Source organism: Girardinichthys multiradiatus, chromosome 17, assembly GCF_021462225.1.
Source record: "Girardinichthys multiradiatus isolate DD_20200921_A chromosome 17, DD_fGirMul_XY1, whole genome shotgun sequence".
Lineage (NCBI taxonomy): Eukaryota > Metazoa > Chordata > Actinopteri > Cyprinodontiformes > Goodeidae > Girardinichthys > Girardinichthys multiradiatus.
In genome coordinates, this window is record NC_061809.1 from 1525361 (window position 1) to 1541244 (window position 15884).

General features: G+C 41.8%; 1 protein-coding gene across 2 annotated transcripts; it reads left to right on the forward strand.

The window, feature by feature from the left end:
* Nucleotides 1-6609: 6609 nt before the first annotated feature.
* mcm10 (minichromosome maintenance 10 replication initiation factor) lies at nucleotides 6610-14230 on the forward strand. 2 transcript variants are annotated; one of them, XM_047390214.1, is made up of 18 exons: nucleotides 6610-6777; nucleotides 7543-7569; nucleotides 7655-7942; nucleotides 8034-8231; nucleotides 9825-9962; nucleotides 10066-10264; nucleotides 10357-10522; nucleotides 10631-10798; nucleotides 10971-11087; nucleotides 11173-11375; nucleotides 12126-12220; nucleotides 12372-12485; nucleotides 12564-13034; nucleotides 13233-13363; nucleotides 13440-13553; nucleotides 13643-13788; nucleotides 13905-13947; nucleotides 14036-14230. In XM_047390214.1, the coding sequence occupies exons 2-18, from the start codon at nucleotides 7563-7565 to the stop codon at nucleotides 14117-14119; spliced, it is 2682 nt and encodes an 893-aa protein (XP_047246170.1). In that variant the 5' UTR covers nucleotides 6610-6777; nucleotides 7543-7562; the 3' UTR covers nucleotides 14120-14230. The 2 variants fall into 2 exon arrangements, with proteins under 2 accessions (XP_047246170.1, XP_047246169.1); XM_047390213.1 differs by having other exon boundaries at nucleotides 6611-6777; nucleotides 9822-9962.
* The last annotated feature ends 1654 nt before the right edge of the window (nucleotides 14231-15884 follow it).

Sequence of the window (15884 nt, forward strand, 5' to 3'; positions counted from 1 at the left end):
TTAACTAGCAGTACAGTCTGATTATGCCAAGAAGCTCATACATTGAACCATCCTTGCACCATTTAGCCATTTCAACATACTAACCTGAATATTGGAACATTTCATAAAAATAACAGCCCTTTTAATGTATTCAGACAGTATCACTGAATTTGCTATTATTAATGATGGATTTGACCATTAGATTCTGTGCATATTTGATGCTTCTAAAATGGTTCAGTCTTGTTTTCAGCCACCATTAAGAGGAGGAAAACGTCTGCAGCGTATGGCTGAGTGTGATCATGACTGCTTGGGGGTAAAAGGAAAAGATCAGAGCCACCATATACAGTTCCATGTACACAAATCCATAACAAGTATGGACTTTAAGGAGTAGTGTATGACTGCGGAACAAAGTTTTTTACAGTATAATACAAAGTAAAGACAGCAGAATGATCTATTGTCTAATCAAAAATGTTGATTAATAGAATGTTTTGTGGATAATAACTTACTTTGGTAAGTAAGTAGACCATCATCATCCTTAGTTGAAGAATCAGTGTTGCTGATTTGAATCTGGGGGTTGCAGGCCTGAAATGAGACTATAAATCTATAGTTGCAAATCAAAGACTGAAAAACTTTTGATTTAATGTCCCTCTAAGACTTAACTCTTTCCTCTAAGCATCATGGTGTCTGGAGTCCCTGCAACGAATGGGGATGGAGACTCTGTAACAAACAGCGACATCTATTGCTCTCCCGGTCAGTCTGGCATGCTGGAGGAAACCATGCAGCAGATGAACGTCCTCATTCAGCTGAACAGAGACCTGAAAGGTGAGAGGTTATTGGTCTATCTTGCTGCAGATTGAGAGTCCAGTGTCAACAAGGAAATAGGAAAAAGTCTAAAACGCCTGATGACTGTGGATGGGTTTCTCTGAGTGCTCTTATCCAGTCTGGAGAAGTCTGGAATTTCATTTCAGTGTTTTCCAGGTGTGGATATAAAATATAGAAAAGGCAAATATATTGTGGAAAAAATGTTTTTCCAGACTTTCATTATCACACAAATGTTTTAAATGTTGTACCCTTCTTTCATTCTTTCCTTTTTTATTTTCTATACACACCCTTCTGTCCTCCATCCTTGTACCCTTTCTCTCTTCCTTTTGTCATTCCTTCCTTGTGCACTTTCTGCATTTGCATTTCCTTTTTTTCCTCCCATTCTTCTTTCCTAGTGTACTTCACTGTTTTCTTCTTTGTATCTTCATTCTTTGCTTCCACGTCTGTCAGTCTGCCCCAGGGCAGCTGTGGCTACAGTGTAGCTTACCACCGTCAGTCAGTAAATGTGTGTATGAATGGGTGGATGACTGATTGTAGTGTGAAGCGCTTTGGGGTCTCTGGGGGCTTGATAAAGTGCTATACAAGTACAGGCTATTTACCATTTCACTCCGTCCTTGACTCTGCCTCACTTCTTTCTTGTCTTTAATATTTTTTTTCTTGTCATTTGTTCTTTCCTTCCTTCTATCTTCCTTCCTAGCTGTGTCCTAGTATCCTTTCTTCCTTGTGTATTACCTCTCTCCTTTCCTTGTCTCTTTTGCCATTTCCTCCCTTTCTTTCTTGCTTGCTACCTTTTATTTCTGTACATCTTTACCCCCTTTCTCCCTTATGTCTTTCCTTTCACACATTCTTCCTTCTTCCGTCCTTCCTTTCTTTTCTTACTATGTACTCACCTTGTTTTTCTTTCTTTATTTCGGTTCTCCCATCCTTGTATATCCCCTACATTCTCTCTAGTATTCGTTCTTTATGGTTTTCATTCCTTTCTTTCTTTTCTTCCTTTTGTCCCTTGTCTTTTACTTCATTGTGTCATTCTTTTGTGCCTTTTATCCTGCTGCCGTAATTGCATCCTTTCTTTCCTGTGTCCTTTTTTCTTTTCATGATTCATTCCTTCCTGTATTTCTTTCTTTGCTACCTTGTGTTCTTCCTTATTTTCTTCCATGTCCTCTGTACAAATATGTGCCATAAATTCAACATGATCTTTAGCACACTGTAAAACACTGAGAACTCTGGAAAGTTTAGCTTAGAAAACCCTGGAATTTTACAAGACAAATTTGAAGGAACCCCAAACTTGGATGAATGATCTGTTGGATTCCACCAGTGGCCCCACGTCAGACCAACCTGACAATGAAGGAGTATTTTGAGGGCCTGACTGCATGGAAGGAAAGACAGCAACAGGAGCAGCAAGTCATGGAGCGCCAGCTTGAAGAAACCAGGCACAGCGTGGAGACGCTGACCCTCCAAAATTAGGAGCTGAAGAAATGGCTGACCACTGCCGAAGAAGCCCTTGCTGCCAAACAGAAGAAGATCGATGAGATGAAGGAGGAGATGTTCCAGAAGGAGAAGGAGCTGGAGACGTTGTCTGTTCTCCGAGCTCAGGTGAGTGGATGCTACTGATCCCTGGTTTTTGCCATTTTATAAATTCATTCACTACATTAAGTGTGAAGGATATACATGAGCAGAGCTGATTTTGTCTGTCTGAAGGCAGAGGTGTACTCCTCAGACTTCTACGCAGAGCAATCGGAGAGGGAGAAACTCCACAAGGAGAAGGTTCATTTGGTTTCTGAGTTGGAGAATCTAATTAAGCAGAACACACGGCTGCAGGAGGAGATGGACTCAATGGGCCGGCGTATCGTCACAAAAAAGATGGTTTGCTTTCTAGTTGGCTGACTGAAGGAGAGAAATATTAATCTGTTAAAATATTGAATATTCTCCCAATTCATACCTGCATCCTTTTCGTTATCATGGAATTGGAACATTTGTAATAGTTTTCAGACCTCTGCTTTGTCCAGACAGCATAGCACTCATAGTTCTAAGCCACACCTCATGTAAGCCATCTGTTACATTAAAGGTTTATTGAATGCCTGTTTTTCAGCACAGATGCCAAGGCAGACAGCAGTGATGCCACAGAAAACAAAGGATACAGTGGGCCCGAAAAATATTCACAGCGCTGCGCTTTTTCCACAGAGAAGAGCCTCAGGCAGGTAGGTGACCAAGAACCCCATGGTCACTCTGTCAGAGCTCCAGCGTTCCTCATGGACAGAGGAGACCCTTCAGGAAGGACAACCATCTCTGCAGAAATCCACCAATCATGCATGTATGATAAAGTGTCCAGATAAAAGCCACATGGCAGCCCATATGGAGTTTGCCAAGAGGCACCTGAAGGACTCAGACCATGAGAAACAAACATTTCTAGTCTGATGAGACAAAGATTAAACTCTTTATTGTGAATGCAAGGTGGAGGAAACAAGACACCGCTCATCACCAAGCCAGTACCTTCCCTACAGTCAAGCATGGTGGTGGCAGCATCATGCTATGGGGATGTTTTTCAGAAGGAGGACCTGGTAGACTAATCAGGATAGAAGGAAAGATGAATACAGAAATGTACAGAGACATCCTGGATCAAAACTTGCTCCAGAGAGCTCTTGACCTCAGACTGGGGTGACGGGTCATTTTTCAGCAGGACAATGACCTGAAGCACACGGCTGAGATCTCAAAGGAGTGGCTTCAGAACCACTCTGTGAATATCCTGGAGAGGCCAAGCCAGAGTCCAGACTTGAATCTGATCTAACATCTCTGTAATTGCTGCCAAATCAACAAAGTATTAAGCAAAGGCTGTGGATACTTATGTAAATGTAATTTCTTTCTTTCTGTCTGTAATAAATTTGCAACGATCTCAAACAAACGTCTTTCATGTTGTCATAATGGGGTATTGTGTGTAGAATTTTGAGAAAAAAGATAAATTTGATACAATTTGAAATAAGGCTGTTATATACCTAAATGTGGAAAAACTGCAGCTCTGTGAATGCTTTCCAGATGCCCTGTACTTGCTATGAGATTGGAAAATTATGATGTCTTTGTTCTTATCTTGTCCTCCAGCCGTTCACTCAACGCAGTGCAGCACAGACAAGAGTCGATTGGAGCAAGGCCACCTGGAGCTGATGCTCCTCAGATTGGAGAAGGTACTCTATTTTTCCTTCCAAGTTGTCCTTTGCAGTGAATGCAGGTCTTGATGAGAAAGCATGTATATGATACATATCCTCTTTGGTGTAAAGCAAATGTTGTCAGTTAATTAATTAATGCAGCAGCTGTTAGAATGAACAGTAAAACTAGGTAGCGTTCCCAAAGGAACTGCTATGGACTGCTCTACAATGGCCGGTGTGTTTAAAATAAGTGAATATAGCTCAAAATCGCGATAACAGAATTTGTTGTCTTATACGTAAATGCTTTGGGAACTCAACACATTATATTCCAAGACGAAACATTGATCCAATTTGTTTCCAATCTACTGAAAGTGAGGAAAAGAATATTTGGACAGTTAAAAAATGTCTTGTGTGAAATTCTTATTTATCAAGACTTGACACAACATTATGAGAGACATCCCCAAATCATGAAGTCTGTGCCACACTGCTTTACACTGTACTATGGCTTAAATAAAAAAAAACACCTAAAAAACTATATCATTTATATAACTATACTTTCATTTTGAACAAGCCCCTTTTAATTAATGACTCAGAGAATCAGTAGCATGTATGTCCCGACTGTTGGGTTTGTTGGTTTTCTAGTTCTCTGCTACACCTACTGGTAAATGATTTGCTATGTAGAAATATTATTCCCATTTAAAACAGTGATTGATCTGGTTAGTAATGTTGGACGGTTATTGTTTTGAACACAACTGTATGTGCTGGTCTAAATAAGCAGCTTGTAGGCCTTGCATTCTGGATGTGAGTACCACTAAGCAATTATGTCGTGTGTTCTGTGACTTCCAGGTGCTGTAGGGAACCACAGGAACATCGGAAAACCTGTCTTTCCTATGTGCAGTGAAAGTTTTCAGAATATGGACTCCATCCGGATCCACCTTATGGACTGCGTCAACTAAACCTCTCTCTTACTCTGCTTTGATCTGTACAGTAACTCCTCCTTTCCGATCTCTGAGGATCCACAGATCTTATTGTTGCAGAATGTAAACACTTTGCTCATGAAATAATTTATAATGCGTTGACCGAAAGAACTGTGTGTCATTTGTTGATTTGGATTTAACTAGCAGTCCAGGCAGAAGGCAATTTGACAAGGATCTAAAATGAAACATTCTGTCAGTATTATTAGAATGTTTCAAATTAAAAGCTCTGTTAAGCAGATTCTGTATTAATAAATTTGCACCTTGAAATAAACAGTGAGTTTGACTGTTGGCTTCTACACATCTTTCTTCGAAAATCTTTTGACCAGAAATACGTAAATCTGCAAGTGCATCTGTTTGTTCATGTCTTCCTGCTGACATTCTAGTCCTGTCCACTGTAAAATGCAACATAAAATCAACTTATGTAGGATATTGAGCATCTTCTGAAACCCCTAAAACAGTTGTTATAGCTGCATTTCTTCATTTTTGAATTAACCCAGAAGTGGAAAGATCAGAATTTCACCATAAACCAGCCACAGCCATGTGCCCCTCATAAGATTTCTGATAGTGCAGTCAAAACAATAATCAAAAGGGTTGTCCAATAGCTTATAAACACTTGCAGAGTGCTTAAGAAAGACCAAAATAAAGACAGTATTGAAACCAATAAGTAATCTACTGGGCCGCAACTGATTGTTTGCATACACGCAAGACTCCACTGCTGAAGGAAAGGCTTGTTTGAAGCTTGTTTAAAGATTTGGATTGGCCAGTGGAATACTAGGAGAATGTAGTCTGGTCAAATAAAGCCATAGCTGAACTCTTTGAATGTGGATGTCATTGCTCACATCATGTTTGGAGAAAGAATGGTTCTGTACATCATCCTAAAAATAAAAAAAACATGTCAATCGTTAGCCTCATAGCATAATTGCCTAAATCATAATGACTTAGGCAATTATGCTATGAGGCTAACAATATGGTATTGGCAGACTTCATGTAATTGGATGAAGGATGAATGTAGAAATGTACAGGGACATTGTTCATAAGAGTCTGAAGATAAAATGATTGATGTTTCCTAGCAAGACAACTGTCCAACATCTATGGAAAGGCCTGAAGATCAGAGTACATAGAAAGGACCCCAGGACCTTCAAGATTAGAAGATGGTTTGTTTGGAAGAATTGGTCAAAATCTAATTTGGATTACTTACATTTTGTGTTAATGGTCCTATTTGAAATATTAAAACTGAGAAGAACAGTGACATCCCCAGTACTTTACCCATCAAAGTAAAATAGTCCAACATGGTGGAACATGGTGCGTTTGTTAACTTATTCTAATTATGAATTAACATAAAAAAAAAACGGTTTTACATTCAACCATTAAATATTAATTTAAATATAATATTTTGCTAAACTAAAAACAGCATTTACATTATATGTGAAATTAGATTAAATTCAGTGGTTTTCTATCATTTCAGAGTTAAATAAACAAGTTTAAATTCACGATGTGCAGTAAAAGTTGTATTGTCATTTTAACCCTAGATATTGTTCGTTTTTTGCCCCAATTATCGCCATTATAGCGAACATGCAATATTAGCATATAACGTATAAATGTTTTTTCCAGTTGATATACTGGTCTAAAACAAATTTTCTTTTTTTAATAAGGCAAATCAGCGGGCACCCTACAGTTCTTTGACAACACAACGGGGTCCTTCATTTAGCGCCAGTTTACTGGGGAGCACAGTTTAGTTGATTGTTTGAATGAAATAAATGCCTGTCTGGTTCAAACCGGAAGTGATTTATTGTGAGGTTCTAATATTTGGTTTTGTGTCGCCAGTGGAAAAAGGAAACAAAGCTGAGCAGCTACGAACAGAGGCAAGTGTCGATTTATTGTTGAGTTAGAAATAGATCGAAGGTACTTTTGATTTGAATGTGTTTATATGTTTTATCTTGATGCTCGGCGAAGATAGAATGTATTAATGAGAATAAATAGTTACTTCCCATATACATTCAAGACGTTCATATATTAGCAGTTTGGCATTTTTAGATGAGCTTTTTTCTCCCGTGATGTTTCCAGGGTGAGGAATGGCTTTCATGTTAGTTGAAAACATGTTCTTCATATGGAAAGAACATGAAATCAAAGAATATTGAATTAAATGAAAGTACATTGCTTCTCTTATTTTTCCCTTTTCTCACAACTTGAACATTTAAGTTCACGCTATTCATTAAAAAAACAATCCGGTTCAAAGATCCTCTGACAGATCAGCTTTACAGGATTGGGGTCCTGCTATGCATTTTTCTATATTGAAGTTTCCAACGCAGATTCTTGGTTGTTTTGAGATCTGTTCAAAGTAAAATAAATGACTGAACATCTTCCAAGAGTACTGGCTTCATGTTTGTTGCAAGGGGTTGTATGATCTCAGTGACACACAGATGAATCAGACATTTTCACAATGATTTAATATTAATGGTTTAGTTTATCTATAAAATTATTCACTCAAAGCATTCTAAAAGAAGACAATACAAACAGATATATTTTTATAAATGCCAAAACCTACATATTTCTTTGTCATCTCAGATTAACAGATCATTTGAATTGATATTTGTCTTTTTTATGCCGGAATTGTTTTCTGAAATCAGCCCCAGTCAACACGTCTAAAATGGACAGTAAGTATAATCAAATTAAACACATATTAGAGTAAAGGTTTTCAGTAGCCTAAAATATAGTGTCTGTGTATGTTTTCCCACTGAGGTGAGGATGACCTGGACATTCTGACTGCGCTCCTGGCTGAGAACGAGGATGCCGATGAAGTACAAGACGGTGAGGAGCAGGCGGACGATTTGGACGGCCTGTTCGATGACGACGACAGAGATGAGGAAGAGTACAACGAGGGCAGCGAGGGGGCGGCTACCGAGGCCGTAGTGTCAGATCTCTTCGGGGATGTTGGCGACATTGAAAAGGAAGAGAAGGATGCAAAAGGAAAAGGAAGCGAGCGAGAAGTCCGAAATGACCTGAACGGGTCCACAGAGGATTTACATGGTTGGGAATGCATCAGTCTGCTCTTATATCTAAATCTGGTTTATGCACCACGCAGTGTTGCTTTATTAATCGATTCTTGGGTTTTATCCAGAGGAACTGAGGCGGATGCAGGAGCAGATGCAGAAGCTGCAGCGGCAGCTGGAGGCGAGCCAGAAGAACCTAGCTCCTCCATCCACTAAAACCAGCTCTGCAGGAAGCTCCACTTGTCCCAAACCAGGAATATCAAAACCAACACCGACCCAGCCCCCAGCATCCAAACTGAGCCAGGCTAGACCTAAACAACAAGCAGGTAAACGTGTTGTTCTCCAACTCACCCTTTGGTAGTGTGTACGGAATGATTATGCACCAAAAAACATTTTTAAAACAACACTTCAGAGCAGGTTTCAGAGATTTCCTCTAGATGTAGTTAAAATTGGTTGGCTTCTTGCCTGGATCCGTCTTTTAAGCACAGTCCTTGAATTTTTATTCTGGTTGAGTTGAGGGCCCTAACAGAAGCTGGATATTAGTCTGCTTTATCTGTTCCAAAACCAGTTGTGATCTCCAGTTGGGACACCTAATTGTGTCCAAGTTTCAATCATCTGACCAAAACTCGCATGAATGGAAATTTGTCAGGTTGTTTATAAAAATAAAAAAAGCATGGACCCATCCCAGGATTAACCCTGTCATAAACTGGAAACTGCTGGAACATTAGTGTCATCCTTGACATCCAAGCAAGTTCTACATCAGCATCAGATAAAGAAGCACCTGCTCCAAAATCAACACCTTCAAGCTGAGCTGAAGTTTATAGCTGCCCAGACGGACAGGCCCGATACCTTCTAGAGATCCTACCTTCTGTTATGGTCCGATGAGACAAAGATTGAGCTGTTAGGCCACAATAACGAAAATGATACTTTGTGTTAGCTAGGTAAGGCTATAACACCTCAGAACACTCTATCGATCAGCAAGATGGTGGCAGCATCATGCTGTGGGTGGGTGTCGCTCCCAGAGAAATAATGAAAAAACACATCAACACTTTTGGAATTGATGAAGCAGGCGCACAACTCAAGAACCACCAAGGTTCTGTTCTGTCATACACTTAAAGACCATGTCGACCATTGCTTTCCACAGTGAAGCGTGTCTGACATCAAGATTAGAGCTTTATTGTGTTGAATTTTGCAGTAGTGAAGGACCTGCTTGGATGCAATAGTTGGTCAGATATTGTTAGGAACAAAGGGATGCCAGATCATTTCATGCAGATGAAAATGATCAACCCACAGAGGGCTTACTCTGAAGTCACAGAGAAACTGGTGCAGCAAGTTAGTCCAATTTGCTGAAATATCAATGCTTCAACTCAACTTGCTGCTAGAGGACGCCGGGCCCTCAGCCCACCGGGCCCTCAGCCCACCGGGCCCTCAGCCCACCGGGCCCTCAGCCCACCGGGCCCTCAGCCCGCTCTCCTGAAATCTGTTTATGAAGGTTTGGTCAGAGACATTCATGCCAGTGACATGTTTTAGGTCACTAGGCTCTGGCTCCACTCATTCTATTCCTCCTTGCACAAAGGAGCAGATACTGGTTCTGCTGATCTGCTAAGGACCTTTGACGGGCCTTTATAGCTCTCCTAGAGCAACTGGTTGTCTCCTGGAATCTCCTCCATTGTCTTTAATGTGTGCTGGGAGACACAGCAAACCTGAACAATTTTGACCCTGTCTGGATTAGAGTAAATCTGCATTTAATTTAAACTTGTGGACCCAGTTCTAGTTTTTAAAATTCACTGAAGTTGTTTGCTGAATTCCACCCAATGGTTCAGCTGCCTCTTTAAACACCCAAAATAAATGCCATCCATGTATGTGCATGAAGCTGCAGGCTCCAGAGTACATTCATGTGACTTATTGTCTTACAGCAGCAGCATCTTCTTCCACTCCAGTCAGAGGAGGAAGCTCGAAGCTGCAGGAATCATCGGACTTCTCCTCTCAGCTCAGCAATGCAGACTCATTCAAACGCAAACCAAGAATGGCTCACCAACCTAAAGCTTCACCACCAGGTAAAACCGTCATGCTTTGATTTACCTGAATTATTCAACTCTGGGAATAAGTTATTTCTTTACGTTTTTTGTTTCCTATATGTCTTGTCTATGCTGTTTTCAGAGGATATGAAACCATTGGTGGAGGTGAAGATTGGCAGCTCCTTCCAGCCACTAGAGAGCACCAGCGAGCCCTCTGATCGCCTGCTCTCACCTGCTCCGTCCCGCAGCAGGTCTACACCAGCTGGACCACCTAAACCAGCACCTGAGCCTCCTGTTCCTAAAGACGTGGGTGTTGAGAAGTACTCAGGACTGCGCCTCAGGTCAGAACAGCAAAGCCTGTTGCCAAAATTCAACAGTGGTTCCTTTTGTTTTGGAGCACTTGAGTCTGAATTGGTGCTCCTTTCCACTTTAGGAATCCTCGAGTTTCCTCAAGCGAGATGGACCGAAAGATGGCCGACCGCCGGCTGATCCGACTGTCCCGGGTGCCGGATTGCCTGAAGCGGGAGAAGCTGGAAGACAGCGACTGGGTGACGTTTGCTGTGCTGGTCAACAAAGCTACGCAGCAAAGCAGCAGCAGTGTATGTGGTAACTCTGTCGTTTATTACTGTGGTCCACAACAGTTCTGAAATCCCAGCGGATTCATATGGACCCTTTAAAAGCTGTGACCCAACTGTTCCTCTCTGCAGGGCAAAACCTTCAGCATCTGGAAGCTGAACGACCTTCAGAACCTGGATGTGTTTGTGTCCCTGCTGCTGTTCGGTGACGTCCACAAAGAGCACTGGAAGATGGAGCCCGGCACGGTCATAGGACTTCTGAACCCCAACCCCATGAAGCAGAGAGACGGATATGAAGGGGTGAGTGGACGTTTTCGACCGGAATATGATACGTGGTCTGAACAATAAATTGATATGGAAATTATTAAAGTAATGACTCGTGAAGGACTGGATCTAAACCTGTCCAGTATAAGGTTGGTCTGAACTGTAGCCTCATTCGTCCCTTGCTGGTAACACCTTGATTGTACGGCAGGTCAGCTTGACAGTGGATCACCCTCAGAAGGTGCTGGTGATTGGAGAAGCTCTGGACTACGGGACCTGCAAGGCCGTGAAGAAGAGCGGAGAGCCCTGCTCTCAGATTGTTAACATGGTAGCTCTTTCTTTGTTGCAGATGAACATTCCAATCCAGCTTGTCTGTATTTGGTCAGATGTTAACTACCTGAACTCCTCTGCAGTATGAGTGCCAATTCTGCCAGTACCACGTCAAAGCCCAGTACAAGAAGATGAGCTCGAAGAGGGCCGAGCTGCAGTCGTCGTTCTCTGGAAAAGCCCCCAACCGGGTGAAGGTGAACGGAAAGGGGGGCAGCCTGAAGGAGCGGCTGTGTCAGGACGGCTTTTACTACGGTGGGGTGTCGTCTGCTGCCTGCGCCGCTTCCCTGTGAGTGATGCTAAAGCTACAATATTTACCTATTTCCTGCCAGTCTTTATAAGATGCTTCCTGGTTGGAAAGATTCCACTCAGCTCAGGCTTAGTGCTGGTCCGTCATCATTGTCACGTGATAATTACAGACCTCCATGTGTCCTTTCGGGATTTTATGTGATAGATCAACACAAAGTATAGAAAGTTATGCTTTTCAAATTTTTTACAAATGCATATCTGAAAAGCATTTGTATTCAGCCTCCTCTGATACCTTAAATAAAATCACCTAAAAGTTCAACCTGGTGGTGGCAGGATTATGCTGTGGGGATTCTCTTCTTCAGACAGAGAAGCTGCTAAGAGTTAGGGTTAGATGCTTGCAGGCCAGATAGAGGGCTGTCCTGAAGGAAAACCGGCTGAAAAGGTTTCACCTTCCTGCATGAACCCAACAGTTACATTGGACTGGTTTAGATCAAACAATACTCTTTTGCTGGAATGGCCTAGTTAAAGTCCAGAGCTAAATCTAAAGAGAATCTGAGGCAAGGCTTGACAGTTAATGTTTAGACACCCTCCAGGCAGTCTAAATGTGGATCTCTAGATTTGCAAAGACTTGCAGCTGGAACTGCAGAGAAAGGAAGAAAGTTTGGACCTAGGTACACACAACATCTTTTTAAGTTTTATTGTAAAAAACAAATGTTGAAATGCATGTGGGATTTTCTATTTGTCAGTGAAATACATTGGCAGGTTCTGTAACGAGTCAAGTGTGTTGCAGGACTGCGTCCAAGCCGAACAAACCCGTTCAGAAAACGCTGGATAAGCTGTTTGTCAGAGGATCGGCTCAACTCATCAGTCAGGCCAAGAGGCTCGGTAAGCACGGCAGCTCTCTGCCCGGTTTACTACAGCGTTGAATAGAGGGGGTTCTTTAATAAATGCACTTATTTAGTACTCGAGCTGTTTCAGTCATTCTGATCCATGACGTCAGTAAACGTTTTCTGGTTGTTCCTCTGATGGTTAATAGGCATGAAGTCTGGGGAGGTTTCTGGATGTTCCAACGAATTTAGGAGCCTGATGTCGATGCCAACCCCAGGAGCTCTGCAGCTGAAGAAACATCTAGAACAGGACAGCCAGTTTGGTATGCATGACCTCAGTACTGGACCCTGGTGTGAGCCCAGGCCATGATATTCTTCATTAATGTGATGTTTGTCCTCAGCCTCCAAAGATGCATCTGGAGCTCCGCTTGAGTCCATCTCTGCATCCGACCTGTTAAAGCAGCAGAAACAGAGGCAGCGCGAGCTCCTCGAGAGCCGCAGACACAGAGCCGAGCAGAGGGTGCTGCAGAAACCGAGCAACACCGTTACAACGCCGGGCCGAGGTGGTCTGACTTCTCTGAAAGCTGCCTCAGATGTCTCCAAGGCGACGCATAGCCCATCGGCGCCTCACGCCCCGACCCTGGGCCGTGGCTTCTCCGAGGGAGACGACATCCTCTTCTTCAACAGCAGCGCGCCTCAGACTCCGCCCCCGAGCGCTCTCAGCCTGTCAGCCGCCAAGCTGGCCGCTCTAAAGAAACTGAGGTCAAAAGGAGCAGCGCTGGAGAAGGAAGACCCCAACGCTGTGAAGAGGAAGTGGAGCGACAGCAGCGAGATCAACACCCGAGTAGAGAAGAATCGGATCTCACCCAACGGTGCGTTCACACTTTATACGGAAGGTTTTCTCTTGTCATGTTCTTACCAGGCTTCTCATACCAGTTGAAATTATTTCACAGCTTTAATGTTTTTTATTGTGTACCATTGTTGACTGAGATGTGTGCAGATATTTGTTCATCCTCCCTGGTCTTCATCGGAATACGGATAGAAATAATGTCATCCATTTCCTTGCGCAGGCGAGTTGTCCGGTAATGAAGAAGAGGAACCAGCCCTGAAGAAGAGACGCGAGCAGCTCCAATATATGGAATCCGAGGAGTTCCAGAAGATCCTCAATGCCAAATCTCGTCATGGGGTTGTGCTGCAAGCGGTATGACCAGCACCTTTTTAAATATTCTGCTTCGACACAGATTTGGATAACTGAGGCTGCTTCCGGCTTCCTGCAGGCAGAGTACCAGCTGCAGGAGCGCTACTTCAACGTGCTGGTGAAGAAGGAGCAGATGGAGGAGAAGATGAAAGGAATCAGAGAGATGAAGTGTCGGGCTGTCACCTGTAAAAAGGTACATATGGGTCGTGCTGTTAGGGGTACCCGTCTGACAGACTGGAATCTGATTATAATTATTTTTTTTCACATTCCTCCTCCTTCCAGTGCAGCTACACCTACTTCAAGCCGGCAGATCGTTGCGTGAGTGAGAACCACGACCTGCGGTGGCACGATGCCATGAAGCGTTTCTTCAAATGTCCCTGTGGACAAAGGGCCATCGCTCTGGACAGGCTGCCACACAAACACTGCAGGTAAGGCTGGAGACCCCTCCTCTTCCTCTGATATTCATTCAGAACCGCTGCTGCAGACTAAGGTGAGCTGATGGGAATCTAAACATCTGTAATACATGCTACTGTTGTCATTTTAGCAACTGTGGCCTGTTTAAATGGGAGCGTGACGGGATGCTGAAGGTAAGTCACACTCCAGAAAAGGACCAAAAAATGACTGCATGTTGTGAGATGGATCTGATCCGATCTGAGGTTCTGCTTGTTCTTTCAGGAAAAAACAGGACCTAAGATCGGTGGAGAACTTCTTCAGCCTCGAGGAGAGGAGCACGCCAAGTTCCTCAACAGCTTGAAATGACCTGAGGGAAACCTGATAAGCGTTTTATGTTTGTGTAGTAACATTTCTTTTTCATACTCAGATGTGTAGCCTGCGGTAAATGAGCTGATTAAAGCAAATAATTAGTAATAAGTAAGCCTTTTTCCACATTTCTAATGAAAAACGTAGCTTGAAAATAATACATTGAGTGAAAGCTCAGTAGATGTGAGCGAACTGGCAAAAATGATTTACAATCACAGTTTCCCTCTGCAAAAACAGGCCTGTCAGAGAAAAAAACAATAAAGCATTTAGACCAAAGAACATTTTTCACCAGATTTTTAGCCATTTCTGCAATTTCTCCAAGTTGTGTCAAAAATAATTACCATTTAATAGTTAAGGCTTCACTAACTAGACAAAGTGACACTCAATAAATAATTAGTTTTTGAAGCTAAAGGAAAAGGAGGGGAAAAACTGCGTATGCCCGAACGCCTATGACAGCAATGGATTCAATCTGTTCTACATGAGCCCTTTTTCCACTCCCTGAATTCCTGTTTTCTTTTCTTTTTCCAATTTATTTATCTTCTTTAGTACAAAGTCAACACATTCTTTCTTCTAAAAACTATAAAATCATGGTTAACGTATAACAGAAGAAATTATTGGAATTTCTGACAATATTTTCAGATTTTTGTAAAGCTGTTGAAACCTATAAATTCTTTATAAATTAGTTTTTTCATTAGGTGGGGCCTCTACAGTCATTTGACAAGAAGATGATGTAATGTGTTATTTATTTGTCATCAGTGTTATCTTTCATGTTTTTTTTATTGTTTTCTCCAGTTAGTTACAGAACGATAATATCAAGAAAGTTTCATTTTTCTATCAAATCTTTGATGTTTATAGAGCATTTTTATTTGAATTTTAGCCATACTTTAAAAAATCTTACACCTTAAACAAAACTGACAATTATCGAAACAAAGCAAGAAATAATAAAACAAGTTATTATAGAGAAACCCCTTAAAGAAAACCTTTAACAGCAGTGAGACAGAAAAGCTTCAGTAAGGAAAGGTGGACTTCCTAATGTGGGAACTTTTCTTTTTAACCAATTTCCAAGGTACAAACACAGTTTAACCCTTACATGAAAATAATCCTGGTTACTTTTTAGTATAACGTTTAATTACTTCATCCAAAATGACTTGTAGTATACAGACTAATCTAACACAATTAGTTGCAAATATTTTCAACAGTATAATCACATTAATTCTGATCATTTTGTTTAATCATCTGTATATCCCATGTTATATTTTTATATAACGAGGGAATATATGATTAAAACTTCATACTGACCTTCTTTTTACCTTACATTGGGGTGTTTTCCCCACATCCATGAGGTAACACCACTGACAATTTAGATAAAAAGATGGAACTTGTCTTTAAACATCTGCCAAGTGTGACCACATGGTCTCCTGACATGTTAGAACCCCTCAATAATATTTGCTTTTTAATGTCAAAAAATATCCCCAAACTGCAATAAGAGGAGTAACGCACATGATGACAGCATATTCTATCAATATTTGGTCGCAGCTCATTTTGCATGACTAACTGCGCTCAGGCTCTGGTTCTGCTGAGGTGTTCAGGAAGCCCAGGTTGCAGAAGCCTTCAGCTCATCTGCATTGCTTGCTCTGGTGTGTCTCATCTTCCTCATTAATCAAACACAGTAAAACCATGGTCGTTAATCAGGTACTGGTACCTTGGGCAGTGTGGACAGGTCCTAGTGGAAAATCAAATCAGCATCTTTATAAAGCTTGTTGGC